At 44.1% G+C, this 20,000-nt stretch overlaps 1 protein-coding gene across 3 annotated transcripts in view; it reads left to right on the top strand.

Annotated features, from left to right (window-relative positions):
* LOC139549419 (ephrin type-A receptor 4) overlaps window positions 1-20,000 on the top strand; it is a 94,388-nt gene that overhangs the window by 29,585 nt on the left and 44,803 nt on the right. For all 3 annotated transcript variants that reach the window (XM_071359909.1, XM_071359908.1, XM_071359907.1), the window contains exon 4: window positions 4,333-4,488. In XM_071359909.1, coding sequence (XP_071216010.1) covers window positions 4,333-4,488 — 156 coding nt within the window. The remainder of the gene's footprint in view (window positions 1-4,332; window positions 4,489-20,000) is intronic.

The following is a 20,000-nucleotide window of genomic DNA, read 5'->3' on the forward strand; positions in this document are numbered from 1 at the left end:
ATAGTGTAGTTTGAAAAGAACATGCTGGCTCTTTAAGGTAGAGGAAAGAAGGAGAGTCTCTCTTTGCCCTCAGGTTTGAAAACAGATCGCTTTGTTGTGAAAGAAAAGGCTTTGTGAGGATGCCTCAGTCCCCTTCAGAAGAACACTCACTGTCTGTTAGGACTGAGACAAGAGCCACTGAATTTCAGCACCAAAAGAAAACAAAGCATTTGGAAGAAAGGGGAAAACGATATAGTTTGAACCTTATTATTCTTCGGTTTAAAGGAAGCAATTGTTCTGTCTGGGCAAGCCCAGTTTATGTGTGTTTAGCGTGTTGCATTCTTGGGTTTTGGCTGGCTATTCATGGGGTTCTGTCGTTCTTTCTCTCATGCTTTATGTCTGGAGTGTATTGGAAGCTTTGTTGTGTGGCCTGGTGAGTGGGTATCTGCCAGGGTTTGGAAGCTTTGTTGTGTGGCCTGGTGAGTGGGTATCTGCCAAGGGTTTGGAAGCTTTATTGTGTGGCCTGGCGAGTGGGTATCTGCCAGGGTTTGGAAGCTTTGTTGTGTGGCCTGGTGAGTGGGTATCTGCCAGGGTTTGGATGCGGGTCAGTTGATGAAGTTTTAGTAGCTGGATGTGTGGGTTAGTGCATTTCAGTAGGCTACTGTGGAAGATATTGTGGGCTATTTGAAGACTAATGTGCAGGTAGTTGTCATTGTGTGGAGAACATTGTTGAGGTTTTAGTCGGTGGATGTGTAGGTAGTTAGTTGTCATTGTATCGCCAGCTTTTGTGTGGTTTTTGCAGATGGTCGCGTCGGCCGTTTTGTTTTGAACAGATGTTTCCACTTTCCCATCGTCTCACACGGTGAGCCCAATTCACCAACACAATCCCCACCACCCCGACAAAATGACTCGTTAACTCTCAGAAGCCCCCTTTCCTTATCCCACACCCCCACATGTGCTTCAGCTTACAGACAACACAGAGAGAGGAGAGAGGGGTGAGGAAGGGTGACAAAGAAAATACTAAAGCAATAGAGGGTTGAATGAGTGAAAGAAGCGAGAGGGATGAAGGGAGGAATGTCCCAGTCTATAAGGGATTCCATTTTGAGCCATTCCAGAATAGAACAGTAAGTCACCAGTCCCTTTGATCTCCCGGCACCAGGATCTGGCACCTGACAAAACCCTACCGCTCTGAAAGGAGGCATGGGGAGAGAGAGAAGGAGTTGGAGGAGAGATGGAGAGAGGAATAGGGACATGAGGAAAAGGAAATGGGGATATAGAGAAAAATACTATTACAGAGGGAAGGTTGTGTGAATGTTAATGGAGATCCAGACGATATAATGAAGGCTCCTTACCTAGACTCAATAAAAATATGAATTTCTCTGTGTCTGTTAATGTGTGTATGTGTCTGTTCATGTTTGTGCGTTTGTGTGCGTGTTGGTCATGGCCGGTCTGGGCGGTGATAAATCCATGTGGTCTTAAGGGAGATTCCTTAGTAAATCCTCAGTCGTCCAGACCACCCGGCATTGTGGTCTCTTTCTCTCTCTCTCTCTCTCTCTCTCTCTCTCTCTCTCTCTCTCTCTCTCTCTCACACACACACACACACACACACACACACACACACACACACACACACACACACACACACACACACACACACACACACACACACACACACACACACACACACACACACACACACACACACACACACACACACACACACACACACACACACACACACACACACACACACACACACACACACACAGGCACACAGGCACACACAACAACTCCTAATGGGAAGCAAATTTCCTGGCTTTACTAGGATTTCACCCTCTCTTCCTAGTGCCTTTTCCTATCCGCAGGGCAAGGAACTATTATAAACACTTCTCTATGTTGACATACGCTTTCAAACTATTTCCAAGATGCAAAATCCAGACCACAAATGAAGATGCCAACTGATCTCTATGTCAAGGGGGATTTTGAGGGTTGCAAATAATTCTGCTGAAGAATAAGGCGGTGACTATTTGGTAGTGGAGGTCACCTCAGGGCAGATTGATTATCACAGAGTAATAAACTCCTCAGCCGTGCACAGTGTGAGCTGGATCTCTCCTCACACCACTCTCAACCTCTCTTCATCATTACACAGAGGCCGTGGCTCAAAGACCCAGAAGCACGCACCTCAATTAACTCTCCCCCCAGCTTTCAGTGAGGGGTGATCAGTCTAAACCAGCTGGACTTCCCCCCTGCCTCCCCTGGTCAGCTTCCTGGTCATAGCACATTGACAAAACCCCCTCATAAACCTGACGTTTCTCTTAAAACTCTCAAACGGTCACAACCCCTTAACACAATACCCATCCCTGTCGTGCCTCTGTGACGCATTTTGGCGTTAAAGATTGTCAAAGATCCTGAACAGATAGAGAGATAACACAAAGCACCTTCCGTTTTAATTCTCCCCTCTGTCTTCCACTGTGAGAAGAAGACTAGAGGCTCTCCTCTCCTCTAACCCCTGCCGGCGTGAATCAAAGAGGACCTTAGAGCTGAGCGTTAGCTGGTGAAGCGGCAGGGATTGGAGCTGATTGACTGGGAGGGGATGAGGAGATAAAGACTCAGCATGTAGTAGCAAGCCGGGCTGAGCTGGGCTGGGCTGAGCTGGGCTGGGCTGGGGGATACCAGAGGCTACGCTAATCCTGTGGCTAGCTAATGTTAACGGGGGAAGGAGAGGAAGACACACTGGGAAAGGAGCCCAGTTTCATTATTGTGGCTCAGAGTAAGGGATTTCCCTCACTTTTTGGGGTTTGTGGACTTTCTTGTGTGCGTGTGTTCTTTGTGTGTGTGTGAGTGTCTGTGTGAAAAGGCATGACTTTGAGTTAGTGTGGTGGATGCATGTGGGACTTTGAGTTGGTGTGGTGGATGCATGTGGGACTTTGAGTTAGTGTGGTGGATGTATGTGGGACTTTGAGTTACGGTAGTGTGGTGGATGCATGTGGGACTTTGAGTTAGTGTGGTGGATGCATGTGGGACTTTGAGTTGGTGTGGTGGATGCATGTGGGACTTTGAGTTAGTGTGGTGGATGCATGTGGGACTTTGAGTTGGTGTGGTGGATGCATGTGGGACTTTGAGTTGGTGTGGTGGTGCATGTGGGACTTTGAGTTGGTGTGGTGGTGCATATGGGACTTTGAGTTGGTGTGGTGGATGCATGTGGGACTTTGAGTTGGTGTGGTGGTGCATATGGGACTTTGAGTTGGTGTGGTGGATGCATGTGGGACTTTGAGTTAGTGTGGTGGATATATTCGGGACTTTGTTTTGAACACTACTCAAAGTGTTTGTGTGTTTTGTCTCATGAATTTATGAATATGGATTTACAAATTCATGCCTTTAAATGCCTTTTTGGGACTTTGTGGGACTGATGGACTTACCCAGCCTTGTATAAAACACTCAGATAATTATACACTTTTATTCTATGGGGAAACGATCCCTCTCCACCCACACAGAACACACACCTCCCCTTCTCCTATACCTCCGGCCCCAGGGCTCAATGCCATTTGCTGGTCCTGCCAAGGACTCAGTGATTGATAGGCTACTTGGCCCAATCGGTATCCTGGCTGTCTGAACCGCACCTCTCACAGAATCCATCTTTTGTCCTCCTCTTCTGGTCCAGTGCTCTTGGGTGAAATGCAACCCTCTAGACTTCCCAGATTTTATGGAAACGGGTACAGTCGAGAGGAACTCCTTGAAAGCCGAGATCTCAGATTTAGCTGTCAATCAAGAGGAAAGGGTAGCACCAACCTTCGCCAGAGTCAGAAAAGTGTCACCTAGGTTATAATTTGAAGCATTTGTAGTCTAGTGTAGTGTAGGCCTTATGGACTGAGAACCTGGCTCAGAGGAGACACTGGGCAAGAAGAGGTGACATTTGTTTCTTAATTGTGTTGGAACGCCCATGGCTTTGTGTACATTGCACATTGCAGCCCTGCCAATAAAGCATAGTTTAATTCTAGAGAGGGAGGAGGGGCGGTTCTGTGATATTTTTTGTAACTCTTGTGTGGTAACTTCTCTCCTCTCTATTTGTCTGATGAATGCCAGCCACAGGGCATTGGTGAAATGTCTGGCTTTCAGAGGAGAGATGGGTAGAGCTGGAGAAAATGAATAGAAGATAGAAACCTCAGTCAGCTTGTTGATTCGCCCAACAAGAGAAGGAGAAATAGAAAGCCAGAGAGAGAGAGATAGATATGATGGAAAGAGAGCAGCATTACACAGTGAGTGGTTTTACTATCTTGTGGTGTGTACTACCTGTGAGTGTTCTATGTTCCCTGCCGACTGACTTTGTCTCCCTCGCTATCTGTGTTCTTGCAGCCTGTAAGATTGGCTACTACCGTGCCCTGGCCACAGACGGTGCCTGCTCCAAGTGTCCTCTCCACAGCTACTCTGTCAGAGAGGGATCCACATCCTGTGCCTGTGACAAGGGCTACTTCCGCTCAGAGACTGACCCTGCATCCATGCCATGCACCAGTAAGTGTACACACACATGCACGCATGTACGCACGCACGCACACACACGCAAATGCATGTACACACACACCCACCCCCACCCCCACCCCCCCCCCCACACACACACACACACACACACACACACACACACACACACACACACACACACACACACACACACACACACACACACACACACACACACACACACACACACACACTAACACAGTGGTTGCACACACAGCTGGTGTTTAATAGTTGCATTCTGATTCCAGGTGGTACTTAGTGATCACTCAATGTGACAAAGAACTAATGAGGAAATAAAACACTGCATCCAAGATTCACTCTTCCACCAGAGAGAGAGAGCGATAGGGAAGGAGAGAGAGCGATAGGGAAGGAGAGAGAGAGCGATAGGGAAGGAGAGAGAGAGAGATAGGGAAGGAGAGAGAGAGCGATAGGGAAGGAGAGAGAGCGATAGGGAAAGAGAGAGAGAGAGATAGGGAAGGAGAGAGAGAGCGATAGGGAAGGAGAGAGAGAGCGATAGGGAGAGAATGCGGTAGCGAGAGGAGAGAGAGAGCGATAGGGAAGGAGAGAGAGTGTGATAGGGAAGGAGAGAGAGAGAGCGATAGGGAAGGAGAGAGAGAGAGATAGGGAAGGAGAGAGAGAGCGATAGGGAGAGAGTGCGATAGGGAAAGAGAGGGAGTGTGATAGCGAGAGGAGAGCGATAGGGAAGGAGAGAGAGAGAGCGATAGGGAAGGAGAGAGAGTGATAGGGAAGGACAGAGAGAGAGTGATAGGGAAGGTGAGCAAAAAAGCAATAGGGAGAGGAGAGAAAGAGTGATAGGGAAGGAGAAAGAGAGAGAGATAGGGAAGGAGAAAGAGAGAGCGATAGGGAAGGTGAGAGAGAGAGTGATAGGGAAGGAGAGAGAGAGCAATAGGGATGGAGAGAGAGCGATAGGGAAGGAGAGAGAGAAAGTGATAGGGAAGGAGAGAGAGAGCAATAGGGAAGGAGAGAGAGAACAATAGGGAAGGAGAGAGCGATAGGGAAGGAGAGAGAGAGAGAGTGATAGGGAAGGAGAGATCGATAGAGAAGGAGAGAGAGAGAGAGATAGGGAAGGAGAGAGAGAGAGATAGCGAAGAAAAGATCGATAGGGAAGGAGAGAGAGAGTGATAGGGAAGGAGAGATCGATAGGGAAGGAGAGAGAGAGTGACAGGGAGAGGAGATAAATACAAATGTATTCCTGTTTTTTTTTCTCAGACTTTCTAGGATGGCTTTGACTCAAATCACGGTGTCCTGGCCGGGTATTCGTCCGTCCGTGTGTGTGTGTGTGTGTGTGTGTGTCCGTCCGTCCGTCCGTCCGTGTGTGTGTGTGTGTGTATAGTCTCCCTCACACGCCTACATTGATAGCAAACACATTTGACATTTTACAGCCTAATGATAATTTCCTCATGACCATTGCACGCCGCCTCTCTCTCTCTCCATCTTTCTCCACTGTAATCTTTCTTGTGATCACATCACATACACAGTCATACTATACAATCACCTTGGGTACATAAATAACCAAACAATGTTTGCAGTGTGAATCTGTAGACTAATAGATAAATGGCTACATATCAGTTGAAATATGCTGCTTTTCTCCATGGGAGGAAACCTATTTATCCACTACTGGCAGGGTCTGATATAGTAGGGTCTGATTTAGTAGGGTCTGATTTAGTAGTGTCTGATTTAGTAGGGTCTGATTTAGTAGGGTCTGATTTAGTAGGGTCTGATTTAGTAGGGTCTGATTTAGTAGGGTCTGATTTAGTAGGGTCTAGTAGGCTCGTTAACTTGATCTACTACTGACAGGGTATGATTTAGTAGGGTCTGATTTAGTAGGGTCTGATTTAGTAGGGTCTGATTTAGTAGGGTCTCATTTAGTAGGGTCTCATTTAGTAGGGTCTGATTTAGTAGGGTCTGATTTAGTAGGGTCTGATTTAGTAGGGTCTGATATAGTAGGGTCTGATTTAGCAGGGTCTGATTTAGTAGGATTTGATTTAGTAGGGTCTCATTTAGTAGGGTCTGATTTAGTAGGGTCTGATTTAGTAGGGTCTCATTTAGTAGGGTCTGATTTAGTAGGGTCTGATTAAGTAGGGTCTGATTTAGTAGGATTTGATTTAGTAGGGTCTCATTTAGTAGGGTCTGATTTAGCAGGGTCTGATTTAGTAGGGTCTGATTTAGTAGGGTCTGATTTAGTAGGGTCTGATTTAGTAGGGTCTGGTTTAGTAGGGTTTGATTTAGTAGGGTCTGATTTAGTAGGGTCTGATTTAGTAGGGTCTCTGTTAGTAGGGTCTCATTTAGTAGGGTCTGATTTAGTAGGGTCTGATTTAGTAGGGTCTGATATAGTAGGGTCTGATTTAGCAGGGTCTGATTTAGTAGGATTTGATTTAGTAGGGTCTCATTTAGTAGGATTTGATTTAGTAGGGTCTCATTTAGTAGGGTCTGATTTAGCAGGGTCTGATTTAGTAGGGTCTGATTTAGTAGGGTCTGATTTAGTAGGGTCTGATATAGTAGAGTCTGATTTAGTAGGGTCTGATTTAGTAGGGTCTCATTTAGTAGGGTCTGATTTAGTAGGGTCTCATTTAGTAGGGTCTGATTTAGTAGGGTCTGATTTAGTAGGGTTTGATTTAGTAGGGTCTGATTTAGTAGGGTCTGATTTAGTAGGGTCTAGTAGGCTCTTTAACCTGATCTACTACTGACAGGGTCTGATTTAGTAGGGTCTGATTTAGTAGGGTCTGATTTAGTAGGGTCTGATTTAGTAGGGTCTGATTTAGTAGAGTCTGATTTAGTAGTGTCTGATTTAGTAGGGTCTAGTAGGCTCTTTAACCTGATCTACTACTGACAGGGTCTGATTTAGTAGGGTTTGATATAGTAGGGTCTGATTTAGCAGGGTCTGATTTAGTAGGATTTGATTTAGTAGGGTCTCATTTAGTAGGGTCTGATTTAGTAGGGTCTGATTTAGTAGGGTCTGATTTAGTAGGGTCTAGTAGGCTCTTTAACCTACTGGCAGGGTCTGATTTAATAGTAGTTTCTAGTAGGCTCTTTAACCTACTGGCAGGGTCTGATTTAGTAGTAGTTTCTAGTAGGCTCTTTAACCTACTGGCAGGGTCTGATTTAGTAGTAGTTTCTAGTAGGCTCTTTAACCTACTGGCAGGGTCTGATTTAGTAGTAGTTTCTAGTAGGCTCTTTAACCTACTGGCAGGGTCGGATTTAGTAGTAGTTTCTAGTAGGCTCTTTAACCTACTGGCAGGGTCTGATTTAGTAGTAGTTTCTAGTAGGCTCTTTAACCTACTGGCAGGGTCGGATTTAGTAGTAGTTTCTAGTAGGCTCTTTAACCTACTGGCAGGGTCTGATTTAGTAGTAGTTTCTAGTAGGCTCTTTAACCTACTGGCAGGGTTAAAGACCAAATATGTGGCCTTGTACATCAAATCAAATTTGATTCGTAACATGCGCCAAATACAACAGGTGTAGACCTTACCCTGAAATGCTTACTTACAAGCCCTTAAACCAACAATGCAGTTTTAAGAAAATTGAGTTAATAAAATATTTACTAAATAAACTAAACTAAAGTAAAAAATAAAATATAAATAACACAATGAAATAACAATTCCGAGGCTATATACAGCAGGTACCGAGTCAATGTGTGAGGGTACAGGTTAGTCGAGGTAATTTGTACATGTATGTGGGGTAAAGTGAATATGCATAGATAATTAACAGCGAGTAGCAGCAGTGTCAATGCAAATAGTCCGGGTGGCCATTTGATTACTCCGTGACCTGTCTGTGAGTTGGGTGACCTCTGACATTTGACCCCTGTCTGTCCCTTTGTCTGTCTGTCGTGTTGTAATTTTATGTGGTGCTCTGTGTCTACCACATGCTAGACCCTTATAATTACAGCTGCCATTCAAGCATTCATCCACCCATCTCTCACCTCTTTTACTCTCTCTCTCTCTCTCTCTCTCTCTCTCTCTCTCTCTCTCTCTCTCTCTCTCTCTCTCTCTCTCTCTCTCTCTCTCTCTCTCTCTCTTTCTCTCTCTCTCTTTCTCTCTCTCTGTTTCTCTCTCTCTGTTTCTCTCTCTCTTTTTCTCTCTCTCTCTCTCTCTCTCTCTCTCTCTCTCTCTCTCTCTCTCTCTCTCTCTCTCTCTCTCTCAATTCAATTCAATTCAAGGGGCTTTATTGGCATGGGAAACATGTGTTAACATTGCCAAAGCAAGTGAGGTAGATATTATACAAAAGTGAAATAAACAATACAAATTAACAGTAAACATTACACATACAGAAGTTTCAAAACAATAAAGACATTACAAATGTTATATTATATATATACAGTGTTGTAACAATGTACAAATGGTTAAAGCACACAAGTTAAAATAAATAAGCATAAATATGGGTTGTATTTACAATGGTGTTTGTTCTTCACTGGTTGCCCTTTTCTTGTGGCAACAGGTCACAAATCTTGCTGCTGTGATGGCACACTGTGGAATTTCTCCCAGTAGATATGGGAGTTTATCAAAATTGGATTTGTTTTCAAATTCTTTGTGGATCTGTGTAATCTGAGGGAAATATGTCTCTCTAATATGGTCATACATTGGGCAGGAGGTTAGGAAGTGCAGCTCAGTTTCCACCTCATTTTGTGGGCAGTGTGCACATAGCCTGTCTTCTCTTGAGAGCCATGTCTGCCTACGGCGGCCTTTCTCAATAGCAAGGCTATGCTCACTGAGTCTGTACATAGTCAAAGCTTTCCTTAAGTTTGGGTCAGTCACAGTGGTCAGGTATTCTGCCACTGTGTACTCTCTGTTTAGGGCCAAATAGCATTCTAGTTTGCTCTGTTTTTTTGTTAATTCTTTCCAATGTGTCAAGTAATTATCTTTTTGTTTTCTCATGATTTGGTTGGGTCTAATTGTGCTGTTGTCCTGGGGCTCTGTGGGGTGTGTTTGTGTTTGTGAACAGAGCCCTAGGACCAGCTTGCTTAGGGGACTCTTCTCCAGGTTCATCTCTCTGTAGGTGATGGCTTTGTTATGGAAGGTTTGGGAATCGCTTCCTTTTAGGTGGTTGTAGAATTTAACGGCTCTTTTCTGGATTTTGATAATTAGTGGGTATCGGCCTAATTCTGCTCTGCATGCATTATTTGGTGTTCTACGTTGTACACGGAGGATATTTTTGCAGAATTCTGCATGCAGAGTCTCAATTTGGTGTTTGTCCCATTTTGTGAAATCTTGGTTGGTGAGCGGACCCCAGACCTCACAACCATAAAGGGCAATGGGCTCTATGACTGATTCAAGTATTTTTAGCCAGATCCTAATTGGTATGTTGAAATTTATGTTCCTTTTGATGGCATAGAATGCCCTTCTTGCCTTGTCTCTCAGATCGTTCACAGCTTTGTGGAAGTTACCTGTGGTGCTGATGTTTAGGCCGAGGTATGTATAGTTTTTTGTGTGCTCTAGGGCAACGGTGTCTAGATGGAATTTGTGGTACTGGTGACTGGACCTTTTTTGGAACACCATTATTTTGGTCTTACTGAGATTTACTGTCAGGGCCCAGGTCTGACAGAATCTGTGCAGAAGATCTAGGTGCTGCTGTAGGCCCTCCTTGGTTGGTGACAGAAGCACCAGATCATCAGCAAACAGTAGACATTTGACTTCGGATTCTAGTAGGGTGAGACCGGGTGCTGCAGACTGTTCTAGTGCCCGCGCCAATTCGTTGATATATATGTTGAAGAGGGTGGGGCTTAAGCTGCATCCCTGTCTCACCCCACGACCCTGTGTGAAGAAATGTGTGTGTTTTTTGCCAATTTTAACCGCACACTTGTTGTTGGTGTACATGGATTTTATAATGTCGTATGTTTTACCCCCAACACCACTTTCCATCAATTTGTATAGCAGACCCTCATGCCAAATTGAGTCGAAGGCTTTTTTGAAATCAACAAAGCATGAGAAGACTTTGCCTTTGTTTTGGTTTGTTTGGTTGTCAATTAGGGTGTGTAGTCTCTCTCTCTCTCTCTCTCTCTCTCTCTCTCTGTTTTTCTCTCTGTTTCTCTCTCTCTCTCTCTCTCTCTCTCTCTCTCTCTCTCTCTCTCTCTCTCTGTTTTTCTCTCTGTTTCTCTCTCTCTCTCTCTCTCTCTGTCTATCTCTCTGTTTCTCTCTCTCTCACTCTCTCTCTCTCTGTTTCTCTCTCTCTCTGTCTTTCTCTCTGTTTCTCTTTCTCTCTCTGTTTCTCTCTCTCTCTCTGTTTCTCTCTCTCTCTCTCTCTCTGTTTCTCTCTCTCTGTTTCTCTCTGTTTCTCTGTTTCTCTCTCTGTCTCTCTCTCTCTCTCTCTCTCTCTGTTTCTCTCTCTCTGTTTCTCTTTCTCTCTCTCTGTCTTGCACAAAACACACTCAGCGTCACAAAAATAAACTAATTTCCCAGTTCGCCCTGCTGGAGGTCAGACAGGGAAAACACTGGCATCCCTGGTAATTGGTGTGTGTGTTGTGCATATGTGCCTGTGCGTGTGTGCTTTCATGCTTTCGTGTGTCCGTGTGTGACTCTGTGGGTAATTGAAAACGTTTTCCCCTCTCTTAGCTCTGGGTCCTCCGATGGCGGTTGATGATTATAGCTGAATGCTGTGTAATCCCACAGACGTGTGCAGTGTGGATAGGCATTCTATCTCTACTTTTCTCCCTCCTTTATCCTTGAACCCTTTTTGTTTTGTTAGTCAGTTAATAACCTGGTTATTACGTTGGTTAAATGACTGTATTTACACACTCAGGCCTGTGTGTAATATAGAGTTGAGCAGAGCAGAGTAGGGACACATGGGGGTGGTCTCAGTCAGTGTGTTATTCCCAGTTTTCCTAGCGGTGGTTTGGCAGTGGGGAGAGAGTCGGTGGAAAGGGGGAGAGGGAGAGAAAGGGGGGTGGAACCCGACACAGGGTTGAGTAAATCCCTCTCGGATGGTAATGACAGGGTCCATGCTCTGGCCAATTTTCCCTGTGCTCCCTCATGGCCCAACTCAGCACTCAGCCAACAATTACTGAGACAGAAAAAAAGAGGGAGAAGGAGAAGGGGTGGAGGACTGGGGTGAGGGAAGGAAGTGGGATGGAGGGGATAGTGGGGGAGTGGGATACAGAGGGTAGGGGGAGTAGGGAATGAAGAGAAAGGAAACATAGAAAAGATGGATGGAAAAGGGAGAACAAAAGAATGTTGGTGAACACTTTAACCAGGATTTATCCCTCCTTCTGTTTGTCCAAACGCTCAATTAACATGGTGGAAAAAGTTTCAGGCAACGACGTGGTAACGTTTAGGTAGTGTTTTGGTAAAGTTTTGGATTTTGGTAAAGTTTAGATAGGGTTTTGGTAAAGTTTTGCTAGTGTTTGTGTAAAGTGTTGGTAGTGTTTTGGTAAAGTTTTGATAGTGTTTGTGTAAGGTGTTGGTAGTGTTATGGTAAAGGTTTAGTTTTGGTAGTGTTTAGGTAAAGTGTTGGTAGTGTTTTGGTAAAGTGTTGGTAGTGTTTTGGTAAAGTTTTGGTTTTGCTAGTGTTTCGGTAAAGTTTTGGTAGTGTTTTGGTAAAGTGTTGGTAGTGTTTGGTAAAGTGTTGGTAGTGTTTTGGTAAAGTTTTGGTTTTGCTAGTATTTCAGTCAAGTTTTGGTAGTGTTTTGGTAAAGTGTTGGTAGTGTCACAAGCCGGCTCATAGCCTGTGACAAAAATGAGGGGACGCAAACAGGTATAGGCCAATTTAAAAGTGTTCTTTATTCTACAACAAACTATTAACTTAAACTAAGAAAAAGGAATGAGGTGTGGAAGTATCATAATGTAAGGTGTATGTAAAGTGCATGGATGCGTGAATATGTGTGTGTGAACATGACTGAATGAAAACTAGGCAAAACGACAAAGGAACAAACAAATCATGAGCATACCTGGAGGAGCAGAGAGAGAGAGAGAGAGAAAAGTGATTAGTGACAGCTTTATACCCTGAGCCCAGGTGGCTCCAATCACTAACGACCCTCCTCTGCCTGCAGGAGGAACCGCCCCCTGCACTGCAGAGGAGGAGCCGTGACACCCCCCTCCTTAAAATGAGGGTCCCACCCTCAACCCAACTTCCTCCAACATATTCAAAATAATTCAAATTTCCCCAAAAACAAACAAACAAAAAAAATAATAATCCCGGCTCCTAGCAGTAGCCCCGTGTCCCCCAGCCGACTGTCCGCCCCTCAAACTCGGCAGCCCTGGTACCTGGGGAGCAATTTAAGAGGAAAGAGGCACAGACAGCCCGTAGGGGTCAACAGAGAAAAGGTACAAGCTAGGTTAAAGGAGCACGGGACAGAGCATCAGCAATGATATTATGGTGATGGAGTGTCAGAAAACAAAACAGGGTAGTTTCTAATAAGAGCTACCAATTTATCACATTTCTCAGAGTCTAAATGGTCTACCAAAACCCCAAGGTTTTGCAAAATCTGGGAGTTTTTCAACCGACCTTGTAAGACCTCATCCGAAACTTTAACTTCCTCCTCTTCTCCCCCCTCCACCAAATTAAAGCCATAAGATGCAGTGACTGGAGCATCAGTTAACGCTGACCTCACCGCTGGAGTGCCTTCAACTGTGCTTAGATCACAGTAGTGATAAGATTTTAACAAGTTCACATGGCATAATTTAGAGGACTTCCTATGACTAGGGGTTTCAATAAGATAGTTCAAATCTGACACTTTACGCAACACAGTGAAAGGACCACAGTATTTTGCATGAAAAGGTGAACTTACAAGAGGCAGAAGAGCAAGTACACGATCACCGGGACTAAACTCACGCAGCTCAGCCTGTCCGTCATATTTCAGTTTCATTTTCCGTTGAGAACATTTTAGTTTCTCTTTCGCTAGTTCACCAGCCCTATACAACTTCAACCTAAAACCATTTACATAGTCAATAAGATTCCGAGGTGGTTCCTCAGGCAAACAACCATCCTGCAACACTGCTAAAGGTCCACACACCTTATGACCAAACACTAAGTCATTTGGGCTAAACCCTGTGCTTTCCTGCACTACTTCACGAGCAGCTAGTAACAGCCAAGGTAACCCCTCCTCCCAATCTGCAGACAGTTCTGTACAGTATGCACGAAGCAAAGATTTTAATGTTTGATGAAAACGTTCCAAAGCTCCCTGGCTCTGGGCATGGAACGCAGTAGACTTGTTGTGTTTGATTTTAAGCTGTTTGAGAACCTGAGCAAATAAATGGGAGGTAAAGTTAGACCCCTGATCTGACTGGATGGTTTTTGGAATCCCAAATGTTGAAATAAATTGAGTTAACGCTTTAACTACTGATTTTGAAGTTATGGTACGCAAGGAAAAAGCTGCCGGATATCTGGTTGCTTGACACATAACAGTTAATAAGTAGCTATGACCTGACTTGGACCTTGGTAATGGCCCAACACAATCGATAATAAGATGCTCAAAAGGTTGCCCTACGGCTGGTATTGGATACAACGGTGCAGGCTTTACAACCTGATTTGGCTTGCTTGTGCGCTGACACGTATCACAAGTTTTAATAAACTGAGATACATCCCGCTTTAAACGTGGCCAGAAAAAATAACGAAGTATGCGATCATAAGTTTTACGAACACCCATATGACCTGCCACATCACCATGTGAAGTTTGCAACACTTTATTTCGCAAAGTAGTAGGTACAACTATTTGAAAGACTGGTTCTCCTAAACCCTTATCATAGTGTGGAACCCATTTCCTGACCAACAGCCCATCAAGAAGAAAATAACACTGAGCACTATTCCTCACCACTGAATCAGGAACCACTTTATCAAACAGATCAGCTAAAGTAGTATCGGCCTTTTGCTCAGTCATCAATGAATCTCTAGAACTAGTCAACTGTTCTGTCTGGAGTTTGACTGGCAACTCAAGACTTTCTGGCTTACTCTCAATCTCCTTACGAGAGGCTGCGCGGGTAACCGCACAGACTGGAAATATCTCAGGAGACACACAATTTTGATCCGGAGATTCCCTTGCAGGTGACACTGAAGGTTGCTTCTTACAGATGTTTAGTTTGCCATCTGCCCACACCTTACTACCTGCCAAGTCATTCCCCAAAATCATGTGGACTCCCTCTACTGGCAACTGGGGTCTAACCCCAACATCTACATCACCCTCTACCAGACCACATTTTAGGGTAACTTCATGTAAAGGACAAGAGAATGGAACTAAACCCATACCACATACCATTACACAACGGCCAGTATCAGACTCTTTAGAGAACGGCAAAACAGATTCCAGAATAAAAGAATCTAAAGCTCCAGTGTCTCTTAGGATCTTGATTTTAACATTATGGTTGCCATCTACCAGGGACACTAAACCATCTGAAATAAAGGCTGAAAAATCACAACGGAAAGACTGAGAATCAAACTCAACTAGTGGCTGAAACAGCTCACCCTGGTGGTCAGAGGCTGTAACAGGACTTGCCATCACAGCAGGTTTAACTTGACCTGACTGTTTTGATTTAAGCAGAGGACAATTTTTCTTCCAATGTCCTTCAACTAAACAGTAGCGACAGGTATTAGCATTAACCGGTGCTTTAAGTCCTCCAGACCCAAACGTCTGCTGAGGCCTTTGGAAAGAAGCCCCCAAAAAAGGTGACTTACTATTCCTAGGAGTAAAGTTAGTTTTATGGTACATGTCACTGTTTGACTCAAAATGGCTTTTATGTGTTAGCCTGTACTCATCTGCAAGGATTGCTGCATCACTTGGAGACTTAACTTTACGTTCATTCATATATGTAGCAACCTGGTCAGACACAGAATTTTTGAACTGTTCTAACACAATCAAATTAGACAGACCCTCAAAAGTACTAACTTCAGAAGCTATACACCAACGATTAAATGCAGAAGTTAAATCACGAACAAACTCAGAATAGGTTTGTGAATCTAACTTTTTCCTGTAACGAAAACGTTGACGATATGCCTCTGGCACAAACTCGTAGACCTTCAGAACTGCTGATTTAACTTTAGCAAAAACTTTACTGTCAGCTACACTCAGTGCTGCAAAAGCCTCACGTGCTTTACCTGTAAGTACACATTGCAACAACATAGTCATGTCCAAATCTGACCAAGCTCTAGCTTCCGCAATACGCTCAAATAAAGTAAAGTATGTGTCTAGATCTGACTCATCAAATTTAGGCAACAAATGAAGATTCTGTGAAACATCAAACTGTGGTAGTCTTTCTGGTCTATTAGCATTTCTCAATCGCTCTATCTCTAACTGCATTTGCAACAGTTCCCTCTGCTGCTCAAAAGTTAATGAAGGGCTAGACTGAAAACTTGCACCCTCACTACTAGTAGACTGACCGTCAAAAACACCCATTTCCCTAAGACCCTGCTTTAAGCTAGTTTTAACAGTCTCTTTAATTTTTTTATCAACAATCTCAATCTGATAATGTTCAGCAATTTCAATTAACTGCTCCTTAGTACACAACTCTAAGGCTACCTCTGAAGGAGCTTGAACAAAACTACACAAAATGGAAGACATTTTCCTCAACCAATACAACTATTACAAATGCTCAAAAAAACACAACTCACCTGCTGTCAATCTGGGTTCAAGGACAGGAGCCACACCCCACTATCCTCCAAAACTACTAACTAACTGGCCCTGGTCTTCGTGCAGTCACATGTGGTGGGGTTTTATGCACACAAAACCAGTGGAGTGGAAAAGACAACCAGAAACTGGCGGCCCTCCCATAACCACGGAGGTGCTCCCGAGCCGATGTAGGGGAAAAGGGAAAGGGATGCTCTACCCACGTTCACTGCCACCTAAAACAAAAACACCACAAGCCTCCTATGGACACTTGCTGATATGCCTGAACAGGAGAGGACTCCCACCTGAACAAAACCCAGAAAAACACAGAGTGAATTGCTTAGCTACCAAGCTAACTGAACCAAAAGAACACATGGCTCTCAACTCTCTCTTAAACAAAAATTGGCCCAACCAAAACATCCACTCAAACAAAAAAACATTTGGCAAACTAAACTAAACTAACCCAAATTAACTACTATCCCGGACGAGTCCCCACTTGTCACAAGCCGGCTCATAGCCTGTGACAAAAATGAGGGGACGCAAACAACAGGTATAGGCCAATTTAAAAGTGTTCTTTATTCTACAACAAACTATTAACTTAAACTAAGAAAAAGGAATGAGGTGTGGAAGTATCATAATGTAAGGTGTATGTAAAGTGCATGGATGCGTGAATATGTGTGTGTGAACATGACTGAATGAAAACTAGGCAAAACGACAAAGGAACAAACAAATCATGAGCATACCTGGAGGAGCAGAGAGAGAGAGAGAGAGAAAAGTGATTAGTGACAGCTTTATACCCTGAGCCCAGGTGGCTCCAATCACTAACGACCCTCCTCTGCCTGCAGGAGGAACCGCCCCCTGCACTGCAGAGGAGGAGCCGTGACAGTAGTGTTTGGTAAAGTGTTGGTAGTGTTTTGGTAAAGTGTTGGTAGTGTTCTGGTAAAGTGTTGGTAGTGTGTTGGTAAGTTTTGATAGTGTTTGTGTAAGGTGTTGGTAGTGTTATGGTAAAGGTTTAGTTTTGGTAGTGTTTCGGTAAAGTTTTGGTAGTGTTTAGGTAAAGTGTTGGCAGTGTTTTGGTAAAGTGTTGGCAGTGTTTTGGTAAAGTGTTGGTAGTGTTTTGGTAAAGTTTTGGTTTTGGTAGTGTTTCGGTACAGTTTTGGTAGTGTTTTGGTAAAGTGTCGGTAGTGTTTTGGTAACGTATTGGTAGTGTTTGGTAAAGTTTTGGTAGTGTTTTGGTAAAGTGTTGGTAGTGTTTTGATAAAGTGTTGGTAGTGTTTTGGTAACGTGTTGGTAGTGTTCTGGGGTAAAGTGATGGTAGTGTTTTGGTAAAGTGTTGGTAAAGTTTTGATAGTGTTTGTGTAAGGTGTTGGTAGTGTTATGGTAAAGGTTTAGTTTTGGTAGTGTTTCGGTAAAGTTTTGGTAGTGTTTAGGTAAAGTGTTGGCAGTGTTTTGGTAAAGTGTTGGTAGTGTTGTGGTAAGGTTTTGGTTTCGGTAGTGTTTCGGCAAAGTTTTGGTAAAGTGTTGGTAGTGTTTCGGTAAAGTGTTGGTTTTGGTAGTGTTTCGGTAAAGTTTTGGTAGTGTTTCGGTAAAGTGTTGGTAGTGTTCTGGTAAAGTGTTGGTAGTGTTTGGTAAAGTGTTGGTAGTGTTTTGGTAAAGTGTTGGTATTGTTCTGGTAAAGTGTTGGTAGTGTTTCGGTAAAGTGTTGGTAGTGTTTTGGTAAAGTGTTGGTAGTGTTTTGGTAAAGTGCTGGTAGTGTTTTGGTAAAGTGTTGGTAGTGTTCTGGTAAAGCGTTGGTAGTGTTCTGGTAAAGTGTTGGTAGTGTTTTGGTAAAGTGTTGGTAGTGTTTTGGTAAAGTTTTGGTTTTGGTAAAGTGTTGGTGGTGTTTTGGTAAAGTGTTGGTAGTGTTTTGGTAAAGTTTTGGTTTTGGTAAAGTGTTGGTAGTGTTTTGGTAAAGTTTTGGTTTTGGTAAAGTGTTGGTAGTGTTTTGGTAAAGTTTTGGTTTTGGTAAAGTGTTGGTGGTGTTTTGGTAAAGTGTTGGTAGTGTTTTGGTAAAGTTTTGGTTTTGGTAAAGTGTTGGTAGTGTTTTGGTAAAGTTTTGGTTTTGGTAAAGTGTTGGTAGTGTTTTGGAAGTGCTGCGGTTGCATTTCCACTGTTTAATTACCCAATGTCCGTCCCAGCTGATGGCTCCCTCTCTCCCACTGTCCTGTTCTCACTCTCTCCTATGCTCCTCCTCTCCGTCTGGACAATTCTGGGAGCAACAGGTATGGCCAAAGGCAGTGTGCATGGAATGTGGGAGACCAGGGAGCTTCTGGAATAAAGTCATACAGCGCAGCACGACTTACCATGGCAACAAAGAGCAGACAGACACAAACACATCTTACTGACAAAGACGCACCCACTCACACACGCACACACACGCATGCATGCACGCACATGCACGCACACACACACACACACACAATGCATTATCTCCCGTGCTCAGACATGGACCCAAAACCCCATTGTGCTGAGGAACAAAACCCTTCCTTTTGTGACAGAAAAAATAAGTGTTTAATAGCTCAGTGTTCTAGCAGGAAACCACAGAAACAGGAAGACTGCTACATTGAACCTTACATGACAAAAGATCATTACAGTGATGGTTCTGCAGCCACCGCCACCTTAATATAGAAACCGTCATCTATAACTGACTGGATGGAGGGGGGATGGAGGGGTGAGTGAGTGAGGAGACGATGAGGGAGGGAGGCTTCATCATAATGTTTAATGAGAACTGATAATGGATTGTCAGAAGGGGGGGGTGAAGGTAGGGGTGATACTAATATTAACCATGTACACACACACACACACACACACACACACACACACACACACACACACACACACACACACACACACACACACACACACACACACACACACACACACACACACACACACACACACACACCCTCTCTCTACCCCTCTCTCTGTCCCGCTCTCTATCCCTTTCCCTATCCCTCTCTCTACCCCTCTCTCTACCCCTCTCTCTATCCCTCTCTCTACCCCTCTCTCTACCCCTCTCTCTGCCCCTGTCCCTCTCTCTACCCCTCTCTCTATCTCTTTCCCTATCCCTCTCTCTACCCCTCTCTCTACCCCTCTCTCTGTCCCTCTCTCTACCCCTCTCTCTATCTCTTTCCCTATCCCTCTCTCTACCCCTCTCTCTATCCCTCTCTCTGTCCCTCTCTCTCTATCCCTCAATCCAAAAGGCTCATTTCCACCCAAACCATCTGTATAGACTATAATGAGCCTTTAGGTCCCTTTCAGTTGGAATGACCCCCTCCCTTTCTCTTTCTTTCCCTTTCCCCTCTCCAGTACAGACCCTCTCCTCCATTCTAATCATTGGCTTTTTGCTTCCTGGATGAACAGACAGTGTTTATCTTCTCCTTCTGCCCCCCCCTCTCTCTCTCTCTCTCTCTCTCACCCTCATCCTCTTCTTTACTAGTTGTAAATTGACCACACAAACACAAGTGCATGCATACACTTACTGACACACTCACATACACACACTCCTCCAGTCGTTCTCTCTCTCTCTCTCTCTCTCTCTCTCTCTCTCTGTTTCTCTATGTAATAATTTATTGCCACGTCGCTCCTCCAAAAATAACACTGATAATTAATTTCCATTGTGAAATTATTCGTCAGTAGATGGACTGGCATTCATATTTCACCCCGTGTCCATCCCTTTGCTCTCCCATGTGACCTTCATTACTCAGAGAGGGGGGGGGGGGGGGTACGGTTAACTTATTTACTGTAGCGTGAATACAGAGTGAAACATTATAAAACCCTATATCAAGGTCACTTCTTAATTACAGGGTTGAAAACAAACTCTGTCAAATAAGGACGTCCCTAACAAAGTCCCATGGACAGATCTCGGATCAGCGGGGTTAGGCTCACTGCCATGGTAACTTACTACACATCCAACAGTCAGTTG

Source organism: Salvelinus alpinus, chromosome 22, assembly GCF_045679555.1.
Source record: "Salvelinus alpinus chromosome 22, SLU_Salpinus.1, whole genome shotgun sequence".
NCBI lineage: Eukaryota > Metazoa > Chordata > Actinopteri > Salmoniformes > Salmonidae > Salvelinus > Salvelinus alpinus.